This window comes from Centruroides vittatus, unplaced genomic scaffold, assembly GCF_030686945.1.
Source record: "Centruroides vittatus isolate TY-2023 unplaced genomic scaffold, ASM3068694v2 contig_388, whole genome shotgun sequence".
Lineage (NCBI taxonomy): Eukaryota > Metazoa > Arthropoda > Arachnida > Scorpiones > Buthidae > Centruroides > Centruroides vittatus.
The window spans coordinates 1502605-1515544 of record NW_027122204.1 but is presented as its reverse complement, the minus strand read 5'-3'; the positions used below and the strand labels follow the sequence as shown (position 1 = coordinate 1515544).

Below are 12940 nucleotides of genomic sequence, written 5' to 3'. Positions count from 1 at the left end.
TTTCTAAAATTCAATACAGTATTTAAAATCATATGATCTCTGTAATCTAATCTATATAATAAATTCCTTTACACCATTCATATTTTCCGTGTTTTTGACAGTATAAATACTTTAATTAACGGTTTTCAACGACTAAAATATAAAAAAATAGTTTGTTTCCCTATCAAACTTACCTTTTATTCCATTTTTTTTACGATAAAAGTAAATATATATATATATAAATCGTAATTTTAGTGAATGATAAAGATTTATAACGTCATAATTTGCCAATAAAATCGGTTTTCATAAGAAACAACCAATAAGAAACATTACACGTGTCACGTGATAAAATTTAAATTCAAATTTAGGCTGCATTGCATTGGAAAAATATTTTATTATGTAATTATTATATAGTGACCCGTTTCCTGATTGAAAAATACGATTTATAATATAATGATAATTTCTAAATCGGATAATTTCAGCAGTTTAGTATACTATAGAATAGATTGCGCATAGACATATGGGCGGGGACCTTTTAGTTATAGGGGAATAATTTGTTAACGGTATTAACAGCCTGCAATGTCAAAGGGTAAAATATCGAGGCAATAGAAATCCTGCCTGCTACGTTGGCCCCACATCCGAGCGCTGGTTTGAGGCCCGGGATTAATGAGGGCCCCTTGTAAACCTTAGCGAGCGCCTCTTTTGCCATTTTTTAAACAAATGAAATACGTAGAATGTTTCTTTATTAATAAATTGCAGTCTTAAAGATTTCTTTCTTTTTGTTAGGAAAAATAACATTAATTTATAGTAGTAGTAACCACTGAGGGCCTCAAAATTTTCTCTTGGCCAGGGGAAAAATCCCCAGATCCACTCTGGATGGCTTTTTATGTGAGATTCCAATCTTTCGTGAAAAAAGTCTAATTTATTACATATTAATTTCTATTCATTTACATTTTCATCAGTAATGTAACGTAATTGTAATTATGTAAGGTAATTCCCAGACTTACGATCATCCGTACTGTACATACGACGGCCTAAATTAATTTATTAGATAAATGGATTTCGGCCAATCGGTTGCACTTGCTAGCAGTAACACGGTATAACAATTAAAGGCTAAATTGTAATAATGTATGGGCAATGGATACACACGTAACTCAACTACAATACAGGTTCGTGGCATTAACATCCATAAAGCAAAAAGGAAATTAACTTCCTGAAGAACTGCTTGGTCCGTGACTATATTGCAATTTCAATTTTATAATAAATTACATAAACATTAATAATAATAATAATAATCCATACAAAGACTGCGCACGCTTCTCCGGTTTCTGGTTCCTTTGAAATTGCTGGACCTCTTGCGTGTTTCTGTAAATATTTGTTAACTTTTAACTATTCTAATTGAAAAAAATCTCACTTATCTTTTCATATTAAATGTTTCATTTTCAATTTTTTAACCTTAGAAACAGATTTCACGTATTCTATCACGTGTAATCACGAGATCAGATTTATAACGTTTATCAAATAATAAAGATTTTTTAAACTAAAATGAAATACTATAATAGCATTCTTAAGATGTTAGCAATGTTTTTCCCCCCTCATCTCTTCCCTGAGACTACATCCAAGATGATGCCATCGAGGAGGAGAGATCCATTCAGCAGCCACAGGATAATGAGAAAAATTATTACTTTATCTTAAAGAACTCTTGCCTTAATGTTTTCTATAATAAATCACGTTGTTAATTATTTATAAGAGTAGTTTTTTAACGTATTCTTATAAGAGTTTTTGTTATGAGCTAAAATAAAATTCCAAAAAACTGAAAAACATATATAGATACAACCCAATCTCAGACGATTACATTATCGTGTACTGATATTGGGTCGGTGACTCGAATTCGAGACAGAATGATAATAAAATTTATCCTTTACAAGTACATTCGGCAATTATCTTATAAGACTTTAGTTTAAATTGTTATTATTGTTATTTTTAAATTTATCAGATTTTTAAAATTGCGCATTTAAAATCATCTCATTAAACAAAAAAAAAAAAAAAAAAAAAAAAAAAAAAAATTCGTTAAAACTGAGCCAGATTCAACTAAACGAATCAAAATCATTCGTATTAAATATTTAAAAATTTAAATTTAATTAAACCGTTAATGACGTCGCTGTTACGAAAATTCCGATTGGTAGATTTCACTATAAATACGTTAATTTAAATTTTGAATATTTGAAAATTTTTTAATTCAATTTCCTTTTACCTTGGATAAAAAGTAAATAAATTTTGTTTAATAATATAAAATTAATACGTTATTTTTAAAATATTTTATAAAAGGGATAATAATGTAATATTTATTATTATCACTTTTATATAAAAAATAATTAAATTAAAATTTTAAAAAATATATAAATTATCAAAATATTTCGACCTTTCTACCTGAATGATTGATGAAAGGCCAAGATTAGATCCATTTTAAATTTCCATATAAATGATAAAAAAGAAAAAAATAATAAAATTTCCATTTGAAAGTAAAGTTCACACAAAAAATTTATAATTTTTAATAGAATAAATCATTCGAAAACAGTTAAAAATTTCGTAAAATTTTGCTAAAGATCTAAAGGAATTTGTACACAAGAGATAATTTGTTAAGAAGATTATTTATTTGTAATCTTTAAGACTGTATATCAAATAAATAAACATGTTTACTTCAATACTTTCTTCACTCTTACCCTGATTATTTTTACTCTTAATTTTACTTTAATAAATTCTATAAGCTTTTAATTATGATAAACAGAAATAAATAATAATAATAATTTATTGTTAAATATGTCTTTAAAAAATAACAAAATTTGTTATAGAATTAAATATATTGTTAAAATACAATTTTAACCATACTAATAATTTAGAATTTAAATTTAAACACTGTTTATTTTTTGAATATTTGAATTTTAAATAACCCAATCACGCGTTAATGTAATTTTCAAATTAACCAATATGCTGCTTGAATTCAATTATTTGAATTCTTACTCATCTGATTGGATATTAATGTAACTTTTATATTATAAATTTTAAATAAGCCAATTAAAAATTAATTTTAAACATTTTTAAATTATAAATTAAACAATTTTCAAGAAATAAATATTTTATATTTAAAAATAGATCAATTTTGTTTTTTATTTTAGTGTAAAACAATAGTATATACAGTGTATACAGTATGTACCTTTCTTACTATTTTTAACAGTAGAGAAACGTTTAAAAATAAAATAATTTTTACCCGCTACGTTATCAACTTCGAGTTTATTGTTTATTACCAGAAATTTATATCTTTTACTGCAGTAAACAGCTTTTAAACATCTAAACTGAATCAGCCACGTGCATCTCCTGTGTCATATGACTACTGAAAGACTTACAACAAATTAACGAGCTTACTACTTTGACCTACAATCCAGTTTAATTTAACGAATTGCAAGACATAAGCAAATACAGATCTATAATTAGTTCAAATTCTTGTTAAATCGACCAAAATAAAAATTGCTTACATTTTATTATTATTATTATTTTAATTGTAAATTCTCTCTAAATAATTTGAAATTTTGCAATGGCAATTTGTAAAAGTAAAATATTAAGGACAAATCGATTTAAGAGATAAATTGAAAGAATTTTTTTCAAAAAATGTTAGTCAAGGTCTAATGATTATGAGTAACATTTCTTAGATTTTATTCTAGGCTTGATAATTTCGAATATCATTTTCTGATATTAAAATGATAGAATATAAAAATTATAATACTTTAAATCTTTGATTTCAGTGAAAAATATTAACGTTTTAAAGTACTTCAAATAATCGAACATTTCTAAATTATCGTTGAAATTCTTTAATAAATGTTCAAAAATACTGTTTAAATTATTTTTAAAATTTAAATTATGAATCTTTAATATATTACAATATAACTGTTGTCCAATATTGTAGAAAATTTACGTTGAATAATACAATATGAATTACTGCTTAATTCATTCACGTTATAGCAGTTTTAACGAGCATTAACTTGTAATCATCATCTCTTTTATACAATATTAAAACTTTAAAAACTGATATAAAATTTAAGTGCATATGTAGTTCTATCTTCATGAACAGGTGAAATATATTCGCATAATTTTTAAGTGATTTTTTTTAAACTGACACGTAGCAGTATATACAAATTTGAATTTTTATACGATTTAATATTTTTATAGAGTTTAAATAATTCGAAAGATTTACGAGTTTCGCATCACGTAGCCAATCCATCTATTGTTAAGATAATATTAGGACAGGTCTTTTTTATCCTTAGTGATATATATCAGGACAGTGCAATCTCATTTATGAAATAACTCGAGAAAAATTCTGTATGCAATTGATAATGCGTTCACGGGTCGAGTTAATCACTTTACTACCTTCTAAATACAGATAAGATGAGATTTTAACAAACAGATTAAACGACTATAAGTAGGATATTTCAGATATAATTGTCTGTATTTAAAAATAATTATTTAAAAAAAAAATCAAGAATAACTTATAAATATTTACAATTAATTTTAAAATGTTTCGATAATCTAATTAATAAAAATGCAACTTTTTTTTAATGATATAACTTAACACCTGTGCATTGTAATGTATTAATAATAAGTACATACATTAAATGATGAAATTTCTATCAATTGTGTCTATCAGATTCAATAAGTAATAGTCCTAGATATTAATCTTGACTAAATAAATGATCCAAAAATTGAACTTGAGGTTGTTCTATTTTTAGAATCAAATCCTTTAAATCTTCATGCAAACATTCAATAAATTAATTTAAAAGGTTGGAATTATTATTATATAAAATCACTAAGAAGATTTTATATGAGAATAAACATAAACTAGAGATAATAATCAGGATATAAAACTTTTCATTTATTATAGTCCTACTGTTCAACAGGTTGATGAACTCAATAAAATTCTCACATGTATCAAGTATAAACAAGTATATGTATCTGAAATATTGATATAGAAGAGGAAGAAACATAAATAGGCTTGCATTTATCAAACAAAATGTTGTAAGATATTATATAGTCTTGAAATTATATTAAAAATGAATTAAATTTGGCATTTAAGAAACGAATAAATTAATTTATGTAATTGTAAGCTAATTGTAAGGATGATAATTTTAATGATATTTTAAAAGTCTTATTATTTTAAAGATCAAAATGATACAATATCTGAATTTTTGTCTTTTTCTCCATATCACAATTATTGTTTTGTTGATTATTTTGCAACATGTCTGTAACCATGGATTTTTAATCAAAATCTATATATTTTTTTTAACATACAAACAATGGTTTATATGTAGATAATTTTACTTTTGGTATACATATCTGTTGATTTCTCGTACTTTTATATTTATGCATCGATATAAAATACGCGATACTTAAAAAAAAATTTAAACAGACTTCATTAAAAATCTCTAATTAATTCACAATTAATCTTCTAAATATTTTGCATGTTATTATACGCACCGTCGGTTCAGATAATTATGTACCGACTGACTATACAACAGCGCTATTATAATGTTGTAATTAATATATTCATATATAAATGAAGGAAAATCTCATTTATAAGTAATTATTGCTAAAATTTAATTGTCAGAATTTATTATTATAATTTACAAACTCGCTTAGATTAAAGTAAATAAGCTTATAATTATTTTTCAATATAAAATTCCATAAAAGTCTTGTATAAATATTGAATTTTAAAAATAGAATATTGTCATTCTGTACACGTTAACGTTATAAAATCTGTTTAATGTTAGAGCCATGTTAACACATTGATAAATATCCAAACACTCAATATAATATTCAAATATATATTTTAAATATTATACCGTAGCCTTTATATTTTAAGATCTACAATCAATATTTAATTTATCAAATTATAAAATTAAATAGAATTATCTTATTAATTACAATTTTTAACTGATAATATAATTATTATAAATATACGTTAACAGGATATCTCAATCCTGATTAAATCGGAAACATTATCCCTATCGAGTGTTAATCCTTAACGGATTAAAATCTAGTTTATTATCTTCATTGTCATTAAATTTATTCATAACTTATTAAAAAAATTTGTTAACAAAAGAATAAATATCAGCAATAACAAAATTTCCGCCTCTTAATATGTAAGCATTTTTACTTTTTGTAGATAAGGAAATTGAATGTTTAGTAAGGTAATACGGTACTTGTTCTTTACTCGAAATTTAAATACAAATTTTATATTTGAGGATATTTTCTGTAATTGGGAACGTTATAATTTCAAATTCCTACATTTTATGTCCGTTCTTTAGCGAGTTAAACGATTGTTTTAACTTAATAATCATAAAATATCTATAACTGTAGTAATAAAATTGCAACAAAATACAGATGCGCCGTTAAAGAATCGCTTAGACAAATTCATTTTAATAATTAAAATAAATTAAACAGCATTCGTTTCAGATACTGAAGGGTATTTTAATACATAAAGAAAATTCCTATCGATTTTTAACAAAATATAACCCTTTAACGTAAAAAAACTGCCGCCAACAAAAAAAATTTAAATTCGAAATTGTTCATTTTAAATAAATAAATAAATATATATATATACAACGAAGATTATATTACAAAAATTAATTTCGTTTATGGTTATTACTAATAAAATAATATAACTCCAATTTTAATTTCTAAATATCTCGTACAGGTTAGCATTGGTTAGGATGGCATTTACGTCATTGTTATCTATCCGCTAGATGGCTGCGTAGACGACTGACGTAAAGCAAGACGTCACAAAATGGATGGAAAAGACAATTTTGTGTCTTTGCCTCATTGGGAAGGAATTGTTCATCTAGGAAACCTCGACAGTTGATACTCTTCTGATGTAATGGTTATTAATTGACACTATGTCCGGCATATTAGGATATCATGTCGGCGAAGCTATTCGTGTTCGAGTTCAGGTAAGCATTCATTTAACTATATATAAACTCGCATATGTTTTGTTGTATCAATGAATATTACCGTATTAAACTCGAAATTTTACTTATTTCAATTTTTATAATATATCTTATACACGCGTAGATATCGAAAGAATGTTATGTGTCAATTACACAAGCTGTTCATCCGATGTTACTCCATTTAAATATAGCATTGAAACGCGCATAGTTCTGTATACACGTACCACGCCGAAATAAATATAATTGCTTAAATATTATAGAAATTTTATTAGTAATATAGTAAATATTTAGGTCGAATTTTTTTTTTTCCGGCTTGGGTCGTTAAAAATGTTCTAAACTCACCCAACCAGATAATGTATTTCCCCAGGAAATGCTGTCTAACTACCGTACAGTTTCTTACATGTGTATACATTTATAGTATATACTGGTCTACACAGTATAAAAAACTACATATGTTCTTAATTAAGATGTATATATATATATGTAACTTAGTTTGGCATTCTTCATTAAAATAACTACTTAAATATGTTGTTACACGAATACAGAAATTCTATATATAAAAGTGCATATTATGTAAACTAAATTGCTGTTCTGATTTTATATATTAAATATAATCAGAACAGTAATTTAATTGAAAGGGTTTATATTTGTATATAAAAATTAAAGGTTAGAAAGGCCTGTATATTACAATTTAATTACATTTAGATTTATATATATATCTAAGAGCATACATTTATACTTATATAAGAAATATTAATTGAGAAATTATAATTTTATTGTCCTGATTTATGAAAACACATTAAGTTATATAACAATAAAAAAAAAAAACCTGTACAGGAATATTTTAATTGGACAGTTTGGAATTATAATAGGATTTTGAACTACATAGCCTAATTTCTTAAGAATATTAATAAATGTTTAACACAATTTATCATTTTTTTGACCTATTTAGCCAAATAAAAATTCCTTATTTATCAATAATTAATTTCTGTACATAAGAATGTTGTCTCTCCTAAAAATAGGATCCATAAATAATTATACTCCGCTTATCTCTACATTAAACACTTGAACCCATACAACGTATTAATTATTTTAAAGAAAGCATATCTTCGAAATCAGAATCGATATTCAGATTAGTCTTAATATCATTCCGGACTCTGTGATACCCATTAAAAGCCTCAGATAAAATAGAAAAAAAAAAAATCATTAAGATGATTAAAACAATGAAATGTAGGCCAGGGTCTTTCACAGGTCAAAGTGTATGTAGAAGGAAGTGACTGGTTTTTTTTTCTAAAGAATGGCTCTCAGCTGGCATCTGATCTTAATGGTCATTCAACGAAGAAATTGTTAAGGCGTTGGCGATGCATTATTTTTTGAAATTCCAAAGATTGTTGGACTCTATTGGTTGTTAACCTCCATAGGAACGTGTTATCGAGCCGTGATTGGCTAAATCCGACATTTAATCTCAGGTTAAGCAAAGTCAAAAGTTTTATCTGCAATCTAAAGATGTCCTGTGTAATATTCGATTATAAAATCTGTTATGTGAGTCATATTGTCTCGCCAGTTTTCAAAAATAAAATTTTTCGATCATCATATTCTTCATTATGTTTTAATTATTATTACTTTTCCTCCTAACACTATGGGAATCGATTTTAACTGTAATTTTCTTTTATAGATGTCGCCACACGTCGAAAGGAAATTTAGTGTCGACCCCGAAATTACTTCTTTTGATATGTTGCAGTCACTTCTGGCGAAAATTTACGACATAGAAGGGTTCGTGTCGAATTTATTAAACTTTATTATTGTTTTGTGAAGTTTTTTTTTTATGATCGCACACAACGAGTTTCTTTTCTGTTACGATAGAAACACGTCATAAGCGAATCGTCATACGATTGGATAATTCCGGATATATTGTCCAATGAACTAATACATTTAAAATCTTTTTGAATTTAAAAAGACGAATCGGATTAAAAATAATTTCCATTTGAAAAATTTTGAAATTTGAATTAACGAATCATCGAATAATCTCGTTTTCTTCGATAATTAGGGATTTTAACATCAGTTATATGATGGGAAATTCTGAATATCTTCCTTTGGCTTCCGACTGGGATTTAGATGCCGCATTTGCCGCAGCATCTCACCCTTTTCTTCAGTTAAGAATCGAAACTCTTCCACGAGATAAAGGTATTAACTTTGTAACTAATTAATATTCTAGCCGTTAATTTATTAAGATATTTGTATTTATCACATTATCATCCTCACAGCTTTGGACGAATGGGACATAATCGCTCCAATTGACGTGCCTTTTCTTTCCTCCGATTCTGGACTAAAATCTTCACTTGCTAATTCTTTCTTGAATCAAGTAAGTATCCTTCATTCTTCACTGGCGTCATCTCCTGTGAAAATAAATATTTAATATCTACTTCTTAAATTGCAGATGGAAAAGACTTTCACGTTCTTGCAGAAGGCCTTTCACTTAAACGATAACAACCCTGGAACTAATCAAAAGAATCCTATGAACAATACGGAATTCCATACTTATTTTGATAGTGATGGCCGCTTGATTCGGCCGAAAGAACTACGCTTGTCTGTTTATCAGGGTGGCATCGAACCATCTCTTCGATCTGTCGTCTGGAAGCACATTTTAAATGTCTACAGCGAAAATCTCAGCCAATCGGAACAGCTGGCTTATTTAGCTAGGAAGAACGAAGAGTATGAAAAACTCCGAGACAGTTGGACTCGTTTGCAGGATCATTTAACGGACGAAGCGAAACGTCTGAGTAATAATGTTTGGAAGGACGTTCTACGCACCGATAGGACTCATAAATTTTATTCCGGAAGCGATAATAAAAATTTAACATCCCTATTTAATATATTAACAACGTACGCGCTCACTCATCCCTCCGTTTCTTACTGTCAGGGGATGAGCGATATTGTTTCTCCATTATTGGTGGTCATGAAGCACGAAGGACACACGTATCTCTGCTTTTGTTCTTTAATGGAGCGGCTTAAAAGTAACTTTGACCACGATGGCCGATCGATGATGCTGAAGTTTAATCATCTCTCCTTACTTCTTCAGCATTACGATCCAGAATTTCATCGTTACCTTAAGAAACAGGGTGCTACGGATCTCATTTTCTGTTACCGGTGGCTGCTACTCGAACTGAAAAGGGAATTCGCCTTTGATGATGCGTTACATATGTTGGAGGTGTTATGGAGTTCGCTTCCACCTACATCTAGGAGTGAAGTATCGTTGAGTGAGGTTGACGACTTCTCTCTTTCTTTGACAATTGACGAACGAAGCAGACACAGCAGCGGTTACGAAACCGCCGTGGAGAGTAGCGGCAATAGTAACGACGATAACAACAGCTCGGATGCGTTATGGAAGGAACATTTCTGCGAAAGTCAGTGTACTGTTTTAGATAGCGACGAAAGGAACCACGTTACGAACTGCTTAACAACACATTCCTGCGATTGTTTGCTGGAAGGTGTTAGGAGGAGGCGATTTTCTCTAGATCACTGTCTACGTAACGATTTAAGTTCCAGCGGACGTTACGACGATTACTTCAATACTTATCCTCCTACATCGAAGGCTAGCGAAGGTTACATATCAGAAGAAGAAAGCAATTCGGGCGATTACACTTTATTGGAAGAAAAATGTGCCTTCATAGATTCGGGAATGACTGATTTATCTTGCAGGGATCGATTTACATTACCCGATCCTCAGGATTTAGCGGGAGGGAATCCTTTCCTTCTCTTCCTCTGCCTAACCATCCTTCTCCAGCATAGGGACGTTATTATAGCCAAACAGATGGACTATAACGATATGGCTATGCATTTTGATAAGCTGGTAAGGAAGCATAATGTACAGAGGGTATTGAGTAAGGCAAGGAGTCTTTTCGCGGAATATTTAAAGTCCAGATGGCAAGAGAATTCTGATGATTACACAATATGGAATATCAGATCTTAATTATGTACCTGTATATTTTTTGTACAGAATCCTTTTTTAATGAAGAGAGATGTGTTCATAATGTACATAATATTCGCGAATTTTTTTAATTGTAAAAGAAAATAAGCATTATTTAACAAGATCGGTCTGGTATTCGTTAAAGAAGAGCAATAAAACTGTTTTTAATCATTTTATTTTCGAACAAAATCAAGTTTAATTATATAAAACTTACTAAATAATATTTTACGGGCATTTATAACGGTAAATAATTTAAATTTATATTTGGAAGGACGTTCTTTTATCAATTATTTTCTCCATAGTAGAATATTTGATAAAAACGCTACGTAAAATAGTCTTAAATTCATATATCGAAGAATTAATGCGATAAAATGGAACTTAATTATGATTAAAACGATGGCGACGGTATTGATTATCTATTGACGGAGTGAGAAATTATCAGTTTAAAAATATTTAAAGTGATGTTTTAGATGGATTGTTATCTAAATTAAGCAGTTATAATTAAGAAAAATATAGGTAAACACTTTAGTAGAGAGGAATTTTAAGTAATGAAATCCTTCAACCGAATGATTTCTGCTTAGAAAATACGAAAGTAGGACACGTCTCGCGTGAAGAAAATCGCTTTCCTATAACAATGCAAATTCTATCGATTGTTCTCTGATGTAATGCGAATAGCGATTTGTTTACTCAATAATAATGTTCCTTTAATATTAGATCATATAGCCTAAGTATAGTAAAACCTCCAATAAATGGCGGCCAATTTTTCCTGGAACTTTGTTTCTGAAAAAAAAGTTGTACAAATTAACCTGCAAACAACGGCCATTTTTCTATGTTCCCATCAATGGCCGTTGTTCAGAGGTCGACTTAAATTGCAATTACAAAATGTCCTTTATTGGATATATCTGATCTATGATATTATTTGAAATCAATGGGGTTATAATTAGTAATTATCACTTTGAATCGTGTAAAGATCGACTTTAAACGGCCAAAATTACATATTAAGCAATTTTATAGATATATTATCAAAGGAAAATAAATTTCATCTCGATTTGTTTTTTTAGAAATTTTCTATATAATTAGTAACAATTCCAGAAAAGTTTACATAAATGGAATTTTAAATGTTATGTTTATTATGTGTGTGTAGGCTATGTGTCTCTCTTGTTGCGTGTACACATGTATTTGTCTGTCTTGTATGTGTATGTGTGTGTTTATGTGTCTGATTTGAATGTCTTTTGTACTGTATATGCTTGTATAAACCTTTCTACATCTCCATTTTGTACAGTCATACATACAATACACTCTCAATAATCCGAATTAATAACGGTACGGTATAAAGTTCTGATTAAATAACAAATACATTATATTTTATACTGTATTTGGTATATACAGTAAAACCTGTTCAAAAAGGAAGCTTAATAAAACAAACCTGCCAAAACGGGAAAAATTCTTCGGACGGAGCGATTTTCTGTATTAAAAGAAACCTGTTCAAAACGGAAACCTGCCAAACCGGAATAAATATTCGTATCGTGCGAGTCCGGTTTATACAGGTTTTACTGTATATTTTCGTTAATACATATTAATATTACAAATTTGTCATACATTAAAAACATAATCTAGTAATTTGGCTGAAAAATTTAAGAAAAATGGTTCGAATTATCGAGCGTATAGTATGTACAGTACAGTACGCACGCAGTACATATATACATGCATTTAAGCAAGATATATTTATACTTGTGCCTAGATGTATGTACGCTCTTATGTATACAGTACGTATACGTGTACTGTACATTTAAGCGAGTTCAGTCACAGCATTCACATATGCACAAACTTACGTGCCTGACCTTGTGTACACGTGTAAATTGTTATTGAAATCAGCATTATTGAGAAACCATCACTTCATTGTAATTATATCTGATATTTTTTCTGGCATATAACTTTATAAAACAATATAATATAATTTCCTAACTAATACATAAATTGAAGAAGAGTTATTTTACAG

The 12940-nt window shown here is 28.2% G+C and overlaps 2 protein-coding genes across 2 annotated transcripts in view; one reads left to right on the top strand and one right to left on the bottom strand.

Annotated features, from left to right (window-relative positions):
• Window positions 1-6724: 6724 nt before the first annotated feature.
• On the top strand, window positions 6725-11117 carry LOC136975796 (TBC1 domain family member 25-like). Its single transcript, XM_067270921.1, has 5 exons — window positions 6725-6977; window positions 8650-8747; window positions 9022-9158; window positions 9239-9336; window positions 9412-11117. The coding sequence occupies exons 1-5, from the start codon at window positions 6924-6926 to the stop codon at window positions 10942-10944; spliced, it is 1920 nt and encodes a 639-aa protein (XP_067127022.1). The 5' UTR covers window positions 6725-6923; the 3' UTR covers window positions 10945-11117.
• The window catches only part of LOC136975797 (tRNA (guanine(6)-N2)-methyltransferase THUMP3-like), a 38847-nt gene continuing 35084 nt past the window's right edge, over window positions 9178-12940 (bottom strand). The window contains exon 8 of the mRNA XM_067270922.1: window positions 9178-9370. Coding sequence (XP_067127023.1) covers window positions 9317-9370 — 54 coding nt within the window. The 3' untranslated portion in view covers window positions 9178-9316. The remainder of the gene's footprint in view (window positions 9371-12940) is intronic.